This window comes from Triticum urartu, chromosome 6 (genome assembly GCF_003073215.2).
Source record: "Triticum urartu cultivar G1812 chromosome 6, Tu2.1, whole genome shotgun sequence".
In the NCBI taxonomy this organism is placed as follows: domain Eukaryota; kingdom Viridiplantae; phylum Streptophyta; class Magnoliopsida; order Poales; family Poaceae; genus Triticum; species Triticum urartu.
In genome coordinates this window covers 448,936,775-448,950,070 of record NC_053027.1, presented here as the reverse complement: position 1 = coordinate 448,950,070, position 13,296 = coordinate 448,936,775, and the positions used below count along the sequence as shown (strand labels likewise).

Genomic DNA, 13,296 nt, shown 5'->3' with positions numbered 1-13,296 from the left:
TCCTCCGCCGCCTCAAGCACCCGCTCGCCCGCCACTGGGTCTCGCTACCCGAACCCCACTCCAAGCGCCTCCGCCTCCACCCCCCGTGCGCTGGCATCGTCCTCGAGCAGACCCACGGCAGCCCGGCACGACACCACACCCAACAGCGGCCCGGAGTGCTGCGTGCCGTGCTTCGGCGCTCCGGCGAGGCACCCGTGCCGTCCGTCGGGCTGTCCGGCCCGACTGGTCTGAGGCCGACGTGGCCCGAGGCACGGCAGTGCTGGCCCGACCCGGCCCATGCACCTACGTTCTTCGTCTCCCTCGATCTCCACTCTCCCACCAGTCCGCTTTTTCACTCTCCTTCCACCCCCCACCCCAAACCCCGTGTCGTGTCCACCCACCACCAACCCACCCACACCCACGCGCATCACATCTTCATCGCAAGCTAGCTAGCTAGCCAGAGTAGGCCAGATCCAAATCACAACGCCGCCCGGCGTGGAGCAGTCGAGTTTCGCCAATGCCAGGGAGCGTGCCGCTGGCGCTGGGGCTGGACACGGTAGGGCTGCAGGTCCCGTGGTACTTCCGTTGCCCAATCTCGCTGGAGCTCATGCAGGACCCCGTCACCGTGGCGACCGGCCAGACCTACGACCGTGCCAGCATCGAGTCGTGGGTCGCCACGGGGAACACCACCTGCCCCGTCACCCGCGCGCCGCTCGCCGACTTCACGCTCATCCCCAACCACACCCTCCGCCGCCTCATCCAGGAATGGTGCGTCGCGCACCGATCCCTCGGCGTCGAGCGCATCCCCACGCCCAAGCAGCCGGCCGACCCGGACCTCATCCGCTCCCTGATCGCCCAGGGCCCTGCCCTCCCCGTCCTCAGGAAGCTCAGGGCGCTCGCCAGGGAGTCTGACAAGAACAGGCTCGTCATGGCCACGCACGAGACCAGGGCGGCTCTGGTGGAAATGGCGTTCGGGGGCAGCGCCGAGGAGGCTCAGGCGGAGGCCATGGCGGTCCTTGCCCTGGTAGGGATGGGGGAGGCGGAAGCTGTGGATGTGGTGGGCAGGGAAGAGAGGGTCACCAGGCTTGGCAAAGTTCTTGGCAGCCAGGGGACGACCTTGGAGGCCAAGGTTAATGCAGGTGCCGTCGTGGAGGCGGCTGCTGCGGTGTCTGGGGCGGAGGCCAGGGTGGTGCTTGGCGCAGCTGATGGAGTCATTGAAGGCCTGGTCGCGCTGGTGGACGAGAAGGCAAATGCCCGTGCAGTGCGCATTGGGATCCGAGGCCTCTTTGCTCTCTGCCTGGCCAAGGAGAACAGACAGCGCGCCGTATCAGCTGGTGCCGCATCAGCTCTGGCCCGCCGAGTGGCGGAGGGCGGCTGCGCCGGCGAGCTGGAGCGTGCGCTAGCAGCGGTGGAGCGACTGTCCCGGACAGAGGGTGGCCGCGAGGCGGTTGTCTCGGGCGCTGGAGGTGGTGCCGCGGTGGTGATCGCGCTAGTGCGCGCCATGTCCGGGCGCGCGGCTGAGCATGCTGCGGGCGCATTGGTGGCCGTGGTGGGCGGGTCTGAGGGGCTGCAGCTGGAGGCCGTCCGAGCAGGTGCCATGAGTCAGCTGCTCATGATGGTGCAAGGCGGCTGCTCGGAGCGTGCCAAACGCAAGGCGCAGCACCTCCTGAAGCTGCTCCGGTCTGCCTGGCCGACCACCGATTCCATGGCCAACTCGGCTGATTTCCTCCAACCATACTAACCCCGCATTGCATCCCCTTTCTGAATCTGAACCACCACGGCACTAGGGCGGGGTGGCGGTGCCTGTATGTAATGGCGGTAGTAGGATCATAGGAGAGATTTTCTCCCCTAAAGAAAATTTCATGAGGCTAGGGCCGGGCAGCGGTGCCTGTATGTAACGGTGGTAGTATGATTTTATTGACACTCTTGCTGTAGAAATTCATGTTTAAAAAGTGTACATATACATATGTACCTTGTTTAATTCTAGACTTTACTTCCACTCTCTGATGCAAATTAATTTGTTTATATCATGTATGCTTTGATTGCTTGAGATAACAAAAAAAGAAAAGAGCTGCATTGCTATTTGGTCATGGTCAGTGCCCCATTGGAATTTCATATGTAGATGGCACTGAGGTTTTTAGGTAGAAATGTTGGAACTTCATTCTACACATATTCCGTCTGACATAGGAGTTGCAGGATGTTGATTTTTCTCTTTTGTCTTCCTTTCCAGGTGAAAGCCGTTGCTGCTCCTCAAAATTTATATTTTGTAGGCTTTAATTTTTGGTGTGATGTCATGGCACTGCAAGTCACATCTTAAGGCAATTTTGTTTCTTTTACCTGGAATCACGGAGATTATTTCTTTTTGTTTTGTATTTCATCTTAGGATACAAAATTAATTGTAAACTATTTATGTTCCTACAGAATCTTGGTTCCACCCCAGAAGGGGAGCAACACCTCATGTCTGTAAATTATTTCGTTTTGTTCAGGAGCCAAATGCTACTAGCTTTTACCGTTGGCAATTTTAGTTAGGGCACAATATATAGTAGACAACTACAAAATTTTAACCCTTAAAATTGTTTCTTACCATATGACACTATATTTGTACAGTTATAGACTTTGTTATAGTTTTTGCGGCTTTCAAGTGAAGTAAATAATTTAAACTTCCATTCTCTTGGTTTGATAAGTCTACAAGGTTAATCTTCTTGGTTTTATTTAGCTCATTGTGTAATTACTCTTATTAAGTTTGCATTACTGACACTCTGCAGTATAAGTATGACCTCGAAATCTTTGTGCTCTATTGACACTCTTGGTCAATTTACAGGAAAGATTTGTTAAAAGGAGAGATACCCTGATTTGACTGCCTCAAGATAAACATCTCATATGGTTCTTGTCCTTTCGACGAGTCTACTTTAATGCAAGAATAAATAGGCATCCCTGTGTTGACACATGTTGTTCTATGTATTACAGGCTATAGAGATTTTGATTGCCTGTGACATCTTCAGGTTTTTCCTTAATTTCTGAACGCTTGCACTGTTTTTAAAGTTACATTATGGGTTCACCTCCTTTTTTAACTCTATATATATGGTTGTACTATTGACTAACATTATGGGTTCACCTCCTTTTTTAACTCTATATATATGGTTGTACTATTGACTAACATTATGGGTTCACCTCCTTTTTCTTACCCTCATTTCAGATTTTGTAATTGTACTTGAGAACTTTAGAAAATCTGGATGAGCATTATTCCAAACTTCATAATTGTATTGCCAACAGTTCAATTTCTAAATCAAGCCGCATGTCGTATCTTATTTGTAGCCTTGGTTATATGCTTATTGCTTAGTGGGATGTACAGATCTAGGTGATGTCGGAATAATTTCCCTTTTGACATGTGTTTTGTATTGAATAATATATGACTTGTTATTTATTAAATATTTAAATTTGCCAATTAATTCCTTGAGGCAACCAGAAATTGCAGTGCGAGATTAAATATGTTTGCTAGTTTTTATTTCATGTAAGAGGATATATGCCTTTGATCTGTCGTTGGCTGAGGATATTCTTGTAGCATGATTCTGGTTTCTCTTTTTTTAGCTCAGTTGGTCCTGAAGCCTACATTTATTTCACAATCTGTGAAATCGCACTCATGCGATTATTTTGTTGGCTATGAAGCACAAGCTAAATCATCTATTCGAAATTGTTTGACAATTTTTCATCTCTTATCATCTAGCCTGGACGTCAGTTAGAATTCAACGTATCTCTTGCCTACACTCTATATTGATCTGTGTAGAGTTTTCTTATTTAAAATTGAGTGATCCTGGTATATGTACAATTTCGATTGTCATCCTTTAACCTCATTTCCATGATTGGGGAAGTTGCTTTGCGTGGATTGCTTCAAATTGTAATGGTCATACTGACTTGCAGATTGGATTTAACTTTGTGATTCTCAGTTCTTAATGCTTGTTATACATTCAACTGCATTTAAATGTTCTAGGTCAGTCATGAAATACTCCATACGATGAAAGGGTGATGCACCCTGGTGGTACTCACGTTGTCATGCCAAGTTTGCTGTCAGGATTCTTTGTTGATTGCATTTTGGTGACCATGTTCATCATTGGATGAGAATGCGTCTTACTGAAGAAAATGCTCTGAATGACCATGAAACGAATATTGATGCGTGGGATATGCAACAAGTCAGTTGGGGGCTCTGGTTAGTACAAGATGAGAATGCGGTATGTATCACTTGAGTTGGTTCATATGGCTTTAACAAACTATTTTTCTAATGATATGCCAAGCATCTCTGAATGTAAGTATAACTCCATCATGTACCCAATGCCGCTGTTGGGTCCTTGGCACTGGATATTATATTTTCAAATGTTGATTTGTTTAGTTGTCTTAGTCTTTTGAGTTGCATCATATAGCTTCTAGAGTTCGAGTATTCTGTTTAGTCGAGACTGGTGATGTATGTGCACGCTTCCTAGTCCTGAAAATAAATGGCTAGTAGGTACGGAGAAGCGGTAAGGCACTCAACAAAGCATCGGCACTCTACATGCTACTAATCCTCCTTTTAAGCTTAACTTTTCTTTACATGACTAAAGTTCGATCCTCGGCCTCTACGTCAGTTTCAATCGATGCACAACGTGACGTAGCTTCTCGGTTTGTTCGTCCGGTGACTACGTTTTCCACGCTCCACGCATGAACCAACCGACGGTTTTGATATCCTGGAAATAATTAGTGTAGCTCCGTTCATGCAGGGAACAGAAAAATCCATGAATGGATTGAATGATTGGTGGTGAGTTGGTGACAAACATCCCCTTCCACTCGGCCGCACGCTGGTCTTTGGTCAAAGGGATGGCAACTCCCAAAGTTAAGCAAATGGAGATGCATATCCGAATGCAGAGCTCAAGAACTAAACTATGCGTCTCGAGCCCCCACTTGACGGGGACAAGAGCTTTTTCGCCCCCTTCCACCCGGCTGCGGGCTGGTCTTTGGTCAAACCAATGACAGCTCCCAAAGTGAAGCAAATGGAAAAACATATCCAAATGCAGAACTCAAGAACTCTGAAACCAAGCTTATCTTAGGAAGGCCAGTTCTTTTGGGGTTTATGGCTAGCTGTGAAAATAAGTTGCCTCCTTTCGAGTTTATTCTAGAAGTTCTTTTTGCCACGAAGAGGGCAGCAAGAGTTAATTAGGAGGCTGATCTCTCAAGAGAAAACTGATTTAGTTGATGCTATCAAGATGGAGCTAAGGCCCAGGAGACCTGCATATATTTCTCTTGACAGTTAATACATGAATTATCTGTTTCTTGAAGATAAAGATGCACAGAGCACAGCATATTGATTAAACATGTTTGCTAGTTTTTCTGGCCCTTTTTCTCCGGATACATGAACGGGTAGGTTCCTAAAGAAGAGTTTGTAGCATCTATTGTTTATTGGCCACTATGCCTTTCATTGCCTTTCTGACGCTGCATATGTAAATTAACTCATGGCGGGATCATAGATGATATTTGGAATCCGGATTAGAATTTGTGCAAAAGGAAGCGAGAAAAAAGTCATCCGGCATAACGCAAAGTGTGGTATAAAATTGCCGTCTCGTACGATTAGTCGATGACAAGAACGAGTGAAGAGTTGTTCCGGGATACATTAGTTCGCCGTAATTAGAGAGGTTAGTGGCTGAGTTATAGTGTCTGCTTTGCTGTTGTCCTCTGAACAGCTTTTGAACTCTTGTTGCAGTGCGATAGGAGTATGCCGGTATCCTTTACGATCTACTCCCTCCGTTTCAAAATAAATGACTCAACTTTATACTATCTTTAGTATAAAGTTAGTACAAAATTAAGTCATCTATTTTGGAACGAAGGAAGTAGATTCTTTCCTTTACGTTTAATGTTTGTGTTTCCTATCAAAGGATGGACGGTCAATTTCTGTGATGACAATGTTCTTTTTGGATGCTGCTGCTGCTCTTGCCCTCTTGGTGGTGGGTGCCGATGCCAGGTGGTGATGGACGCCATGTCTTTGAATGCAACTTTGTCTTTTGACACATCCACACCTGCATTTCACTGTCGTCGAATACTCGGTAAGAGCATCTACAGCGCGATGGCCAAATCCAGTCCTTCAAACACCTGTGGACGCGTTTACGTGTTTATGGGCATTGACTGGACACGACTTATATTTGGCATGCTATAGTCGTCTATCTCATATTCGGTGTCTTATATCCATATTAACCATGCAAACGTTGATTATCCTAAGTGATCAAACGATGGATCAAAAAATCAGATGCAAAGGAACACAAGATCGGCTGCAAACGGACATTAACATACTACGTGACATCCAAAAAATCATAGTTCGTCATCAAACAAGTCCTTAAACATCTACAACTAAAACGATATAAACATTGAGGGGGAGGGGGGGGGGGAATCACCCCTTCCTCACCGGGCCTTTGCTCTTCCGGTTGCCGGCGCAGCTGTAGGCGTCCGCGGCTGGTGGAGGGTCTTGGTCGTCCGATGAGCAGGTGCAGTTGTCGCCGTCGTCGGAGTTGGAGTTGGAGAGGACGATGAGCCCCTTCATCCGACGAACAGCCCTGTCCTTCTCCCGAGCCTTCTTCGCCCCTGCCTCCTTTCCCTCGCGCTCCGACTGCTCAATAGCAAGATGAAGCGCCTTTTGTTAGGGCATGTCTCTCTCTAAGTGGTTTTGGTGATTGATGACAATACATTTGTGGACTAATCGTGTGCATTGAGCATTTCAGATATTCATTCATTGGCACGAGACGATTCTTTCCCCTCGGAGCTCAAAGTGAAGAAGGTGTAGTCTCTCTCATTTCGGTTTTGATGGACTTGAGTGGTAGGAGACACCGTACTATCAAGAGGGGGTCCGTATCGAAAAGGCTAGGGTGGAATCAACACGTACACGTCTATCTCGCACCCCCAGCTCCTTCCCTCTTCCTTGGAACTTACCGATATCGCGGAAGTGGCGCTTGGGAGGTGCCAGCAGCAGTACCACCGGGCCGGAGCGGCAGTACCGCTAACAGCCTCAAGCGGTAGTACCGCTGCCTCGCAACGGTAGTACTGCTCGTGACCATCAGCGGTAGTACAGCTCTAGCTCCGTGCAGGTGCCGCCTCGACTCGAGACCGGCACGTCTCGTGTCGGGTTCAGCGGAGTACCAGCGGCAGTAGGGGCGGTAGTACCGCTCGCGAGCGGTAGTACCGCATCTACCACCGCTGCTAGTGTCGCCCGAGCACTCTCTCTTTCTCGCCCCTTCTCCCTCTGAGGCCTCTGCTCTCTGTCTCCGCAGTAGTACCACTGGGGCTCGCGGTAGTACCGCTCTGTGCGGGCTGAGGAGGGGATAACGGTTGGATTGATCTCCCCACTATAAAAGGAGGTCTTCTTCCCCAAGAAAACCTACCTTTTTCCCCACAAGCTCCATTGTTGCTCTAGACCTCATTTTCGCCCGATCTCTCTCCCTGTCCAATCAAACTTGTTGATTTTCTAGGGATTGGTTGAGAAGGCCTGGATCTACACTTCAACCAAGAGAAATTTGATTCCCCCCACTAATCCCTTGTGGATCTTGTTACTCTTGGGTGTTTGAGCACCCCTAGACGGGCGAGGTCACCTCGGAGCCACATCCCATTGTGGTGAAGCTTCGTGGTATCGTTGGGAGCCTCCAATCAAGTTGTGGAGATAGCCCCAACCTTGTTTGTAAAGGTTCGGTCGCCGCCTTCAAGGACACTACTAGTGGAATCACGGCATCTTGCATTGTGTGAGGGCGTGAGGAGAATACGGTGGCCCTAGTGGCTTCTTGGGGAGCATTGTGCCTCCACACCGCTCCAACAGAGACGTACTTCCCCCAAAGGGAAGGAACTTTGGTAACACATCCTCATCTCCACCGGCTCCACTTGTGGTTATCTCTTCCCTTTACTTTGTGCAAGCTATTATTGTGTTGTACCATTTGCTTGCACTTGTTGTTGTTGTTGTTTGCACCATATAGGTTGTTCACCTAGTTGCACATCTAGACAACCTTTTTGTGGCTAAAACTATTTTGTTAAGAAAAGCTAAAAATTGGTAGTTGCCTATTCACCCCCCTCTAGTCAACCATATCGATCCTTTCAATTGGTATCAGAGCCTCGTCTCTTTATTAAGGGTTTCACCACCCGAAGAGTATGGTTGACACCGAGGAGGAAGTGCTCGAGGCCGTGGAGTTGACATAGATCACTCGAGACGACATAAATGAAGCTATGGCTTCACTTAAGACGTCTATGACGACCGAAGTCAAGGCCATGCTTAAAGAATTACTTGAGGGGATGAAATACACTCCCGATCCCTTGCTTGTGGTTAATCCTACGGCATCGGAGTCGGAGGCCAATTCCTCCAAGGAAGTGGCTAAAAGTACTCATGTTCCTTCCCCTCATGACAAGAATGGGACGGGAACCTTTGCCTCGGTTCCCCCTTCCCCGGTCTATGGAGGACCGGTCCCTACACCTTGCATTAATATTCATGGTCCTCCTCCCAAGCTTGTTAAGGGTGATTTTGCTAATTGGTTCTTTCGCATTAAGTCTCATTTGAATCATTGCTCAACTAACCTTTGGAGAATCATTAAGCAAGGCTTTTACCCGCATGATCCAAACAACTTCACCCTAAGAGAAGAAGTGGACAATCAATACAATCACTCCTCTTTGTTCATCCTTAAAGATGCGGTCCCTCCCGAAGATCTTTCACATCTTCGACACTTCACTCGTGCAAAGGATTGTTGGGAGAACATTGTGTCTATGTACAAGGGAAGCTCAAGCATTCAACGGTCCAACTTTGAAGTAGTCCTTGATGAGGCCGATGAATTTGTGATGCTTGAAGATGAGGATCCACGTGATCTCTACCGGAGGGTGAGAACCCTTGCGGTTGCTCTCCAAGACCATGGGAGCAAGGATACTGATGACACTTGGATCAAGCGCAAGTTTCTCAAGGCCATCATGCCATTCAACAAAGCAATGTCTTCCGTGATTCGTCAAAGGCCAGACTTTCACACTCTAACCTCAAGTGAAGTGTTGGATGAGTTCATTGCCATGAACATCATGAACAAGACCGCCGACAATGCTCTTTCTCGTGTCCGATCAAGGAAAGGCACTCCCACCCTTGCTTTGAAGGCCAAGGCCATTCCAAAAGAATAAGAGGAAGAAGAAGAGGAGTGTGGTCCCGAGGACACCAAATATGCCTACCATGAGCACATGGCTCTTGCGTCAAGGAAATTTTGGAGCAATAAGAGGAACTCAAGGCCCAACTTCACCAAGAAGAACTCAAGTGGGTCAAAGAACAAGCAACGTGTAAGGACTTGCTACAATTCTGGCAATGTGAGTCGCTTTGTGGTGGATTGCCCCTACGAGAAGAGGGAAGACAATGGTGGCAAACTCATTCACAAAGATAAAGCCAAGTCCTTCCGTAGCAAGAACAACTTCACCAAGAAGACTCCTCCAAAGGACTTGGTGGCACATGAAGAGTACCCCTCTGATGATGATGAGGAAGATACAAGTGGAGAAGGAATGACAACGACAACCATTACCATTGCTACATCTCCCCCCTCAAAGGTGTCTCTCTTCGGCGCCCCCAACGAAAACACCATTGCCAAGTGTCTCATGGCCAAAGGTATCAACAAGGTAACTCCTAACATCAAAACCATCATCATTACTACTCCTTCATTGTTGGATTGTGTTGATGATAGTAAGGTGGAGAAAGTTGATGAGAATGAGTTCACCAAGTTTGTGAGCAAGCTCAAGGGTGAGTCCAAGAAGCACTTTGTTGCTCTCTTGGAACAACTTGGTGAGGCCAATGATATCATTGAGTTGCATGAGGATACTATCTCCAAGTTGGAGGGGCATAGTCGTGACTATGCCTATAAGATTGCGGATCATTCCATTGCTCTCGAGGAAGAGCGAGATCTTCGTTTGACTCTTGAGGAGTCACACAATGTTGATCATGCTAAATTACAAAAATATATTGATCATGCTATTGTTCTTACTCGTGTTCTTAAATCCGAGAAAGTTGCACTCGGAGTTGGCCATGATAGACTCAAGGAAGAGTTTGATACACTTGACAAGGCTCATAAGGTCTTGAAGGGTGCTCATGCTTCTCTCAAGGAGTCTCATGATCAACTCCAAGTGAAACTAACTAAGGAGATTTCCACTTGCCCTCCTTTCGTTCTAATTGATAATGCCCATGCTACTAACCCTTGTTGTGAGCATGTTCATCTTGTGGAGGAAAATGCTAAGTTGAAAGAGCAACTTGAGAAGGGCCTTGTGACTTGCATACAAGGCGAGAAGAACCTCAATGACCTTTTGAGCAATCAAAAGGAAGTTGTAGGAAAGGCGGGACTTGGGTTTTTACCCAAGTCAAAGAAGAAGAAGAAAAACAAGAACAAGACCAAGCAACCTCTCCCGCTCAATGACACATTTGTCAAGGCGAGTGGGGGTACTCATGAGAATAAGAAGACCAAGTAAGTGGGTATTAATGCCAAGAAGGGCAAAAACCACCCCTAACAACAAAGCCGGCGACTTTAACCCCTCTAATGTTTTGTGCCGTGCTAGTGATGGGCATGTTTTATGCCAAATTTGTTGGTTCCTCTTATGAGTACATTGAATGGTCTATTTGGGTTCCTAAGACCCTTGTTGCTAACATCAAAGGACCCATTCAAAAATGGGTAACTAAATCCAAGCATTGATCTCTTGTAAGAGTTTGCTTCCGGTGGGGTGTCATGGTTGCTCGATAGTGCAGCAACAAATCATATGACCGGGAGCAAGGACTTGGTGGTGGATGTGCATCCAATTCCATCTATGACCACCCATGTACAATTCAGCGATGCTTCAACTTATAAGGTATTGGGACTTCGCAAGGTGGTCATCTCTCAAGATTTATCTATTGAGAAGGTCATGCTTGTTGAGTCCCTTGCATACAATTTAATTTCCATTCGTCAACTTGCACTTATGGGCTTTGCAACATTATTTGATCTTGATACCATGGCCCTTTTGTGGAGCAATACTCTTAAAGTAGGCTTTGTTGGGCATGTATAGAACGGTCTCTATGTGGTGAACTTTTCGGAGCGACCCACTAAGACCGCGACTTGCCTAATGGCTAAAGTTGATGTGGGTTGGCTTTGGCATCGCCGTCTAGGCCTTGTCAATATGAGATCTTTGCAAAGTCTTCTAAAAGGGGACCATGTGCGTGGACTAACAAATGTGAGTTTTGCCAAAGGCCGTGCTTGCAGTTCTTGTATCGAAGGAAAGCTTCATGAAACGGCTCACCGACCATCGACTATCATCTACTCAAAGAGGCCCTTGGAGCTCCTTCACATGGATCTCTTTGGTCCTCCATCATTTGATAGTCTCGGTGTAAGAAAATATTGCTTGGTGATTGTGGATGACTACTCAAGATACACATGGGTATACTTCTTCAAGAGGAAGAGTGAGACTCAAAAAACCGTCATCAACTTTGCAAATGAAGCTCAACGTCAACATGAAGCAAAGATCTTGATGATTAGAAGTGGCAATGGCACCGATTTCAAGAACTACACCTTGGATGAGTTTCTTAGTGATGAGGGGATCAAGCAACAATATGCTGCACCCTATACCCCTCAACAAAATGGTGTTGCAGAGAGGAAGAACCGGATGTTGATGGATGCGGCAAGGACCATGATGGCGGAATTCAAATCTCCGTACAACTTTTGGGCTGAATCCATCAACACCACATGTCATGCTTCCAATAGGCTATACCTCCGCAAAGGCTTGAACAAGACTCCATATGAGATACTCACCGGCAACAAGCCCAACCTCAAGTACTTTCGGGTGTTCGGTTGTAAGTGTTTCATTCTCAAGAAAGGTGTTCATTTGTCTAAATTCGAACCTAGAGCTCAAGAGGGCATATTTGTTGGTTATGCTACAAACTCGCATGCTTGCTGTGTCCTCAACAAGTCCACTGGACTCATTGAGGAGACGTGTAACATGGAGTTTGATTAAAATAATGGCCCCCAAGTGGAGCAAAGTGGTCTTTGTGATGTAGGTGATGAAATCCCTCGCCAAGACATAAGAAGAATGGGGATTGGTCAAATACTCCCCATTGAGGAACCCCTTGTGGCCGAAGGAGAAGGACAACGCTCTACTCAAGTGGAGCCATCACCTACACTAGACCCACATGCTTTCGAAGAACAAAACGAAGGCTCTCAACCCAATGGACATGATCAAGGGCAAGATCAACTCCATGGAGATGGTGATACACCAACTGATGCCCAAGATCAAGTTCATGCCTCCGAGCACACTCAAGATCAAGAGAAAACTCCAGGTCAAGAGCAAGCTCAAGACGGTGCTCAAGATCAAGAGCAAACTCAAGGTCAAGAGCAAGCTCAATACGGTTCTCAAGATCAAGAGCAAACTCAAGACGGTGCTCAAGATATGCAAGATGATCCTCAAATGCCCATCGAGGAGCTTTTGGAGCATCGTGCCGCTAAGGTGGCTTCCAAGCTAAGGCATCAACAACATGTCATGGAGAATGTGCTTGAAAGCTTGAGAAAAGGGGTAACTACTTGTAAACAATTATTAAACTTTTGTGAGCATCACCCATTTGTTTCGTGTGTTGAACCCCAAAAGCTACAAGAGGTGCTTGATGATGAGGATTGGCTCGAAGCCATGCATGATGAACTCAACAACTTCGAGCGCAATCAAGTTTGGGAATTAGTGCCAGGGCCAACGGAGGAACATAATGTCATTGAACCAAATGGATATTCAAGAACAAGCAAGATGCAAATGGTGTGGTTGTTCGAAACAAGGCAAGATTGGTGGCACAAGGCTACTCCCAAGTTGAGGGTATAGACTACGGTGAAACCTTTTCCCCCGTTGCTCGTCTTGAATCTATTCGCATGTTGCTTGCATATGCATCTCATAATGACTTTAAATTGCAACAAATGGGTGTGAAAAGTGCATTTCTTAATGGTCCTTTGAATGAGTTGGTGTATGTCAAACAACCTCCGGGATTCGAGGATCCCAAGTTCCCCACTCATGTATACAAAATCAAAAAGGCGCTCTATTGCCTTAAGCAAGCCCCACGTACATGGTATGAGCACCTTGCCGAGTTGTTGCAAGATCGTGGGTTTGAAATTGGGAAAATCGATCCCACTCTTTTTACTAAGAGGGTCAAAGGAGATTTGTTCATATGCCAACTATATGTTGATGATATTATCTTTGGTTCTCATAACAAATCTTTCAATGATGAGTTTGCCGCACTAATGACCGAGAAGTTTGAGACGTCTATGATGGGAGAGTTGAAGTTCTTTCTTGGGTTCGAAGTCAAACAAAGAA

At 46.8% G+C, this 13,296-nt stretch overlaps 1 protein-coding gene across 1 annotated transcript; it reads left to right on the top strand.

Annotated features, from left to right (window-relative positions):
- Nucleotides 1–6: 6 nt before the first annotated feature.
- Nucleotides 7–2,004, top strand: LOC125514102 (U-box domain-containing protein 26-like). The gene has a single exon (XM_048679360.1). It carries the CDS (start codon nt 497–499, stop codon nt 1,718–1,720), a length of 1,224 nt encoding a protein of 407 aa, XP_048535317.1. The 5' UTR covers nt 7–496; the 3' UTR covers nt 1,721–2,004.
- The last annotated feature ends 11,292 nt before the right edge of the window (nt 2,005–13,296 follow it).

Coding starts and splice junctions, on each gene's coding strand:
- LOC125514102 (XM_048679360.1), top strand. CDS start 497: ATGCCAGGGAGCGTGCCGCTGGCGCTGGGGCTGGACACGGTAGGGCTG.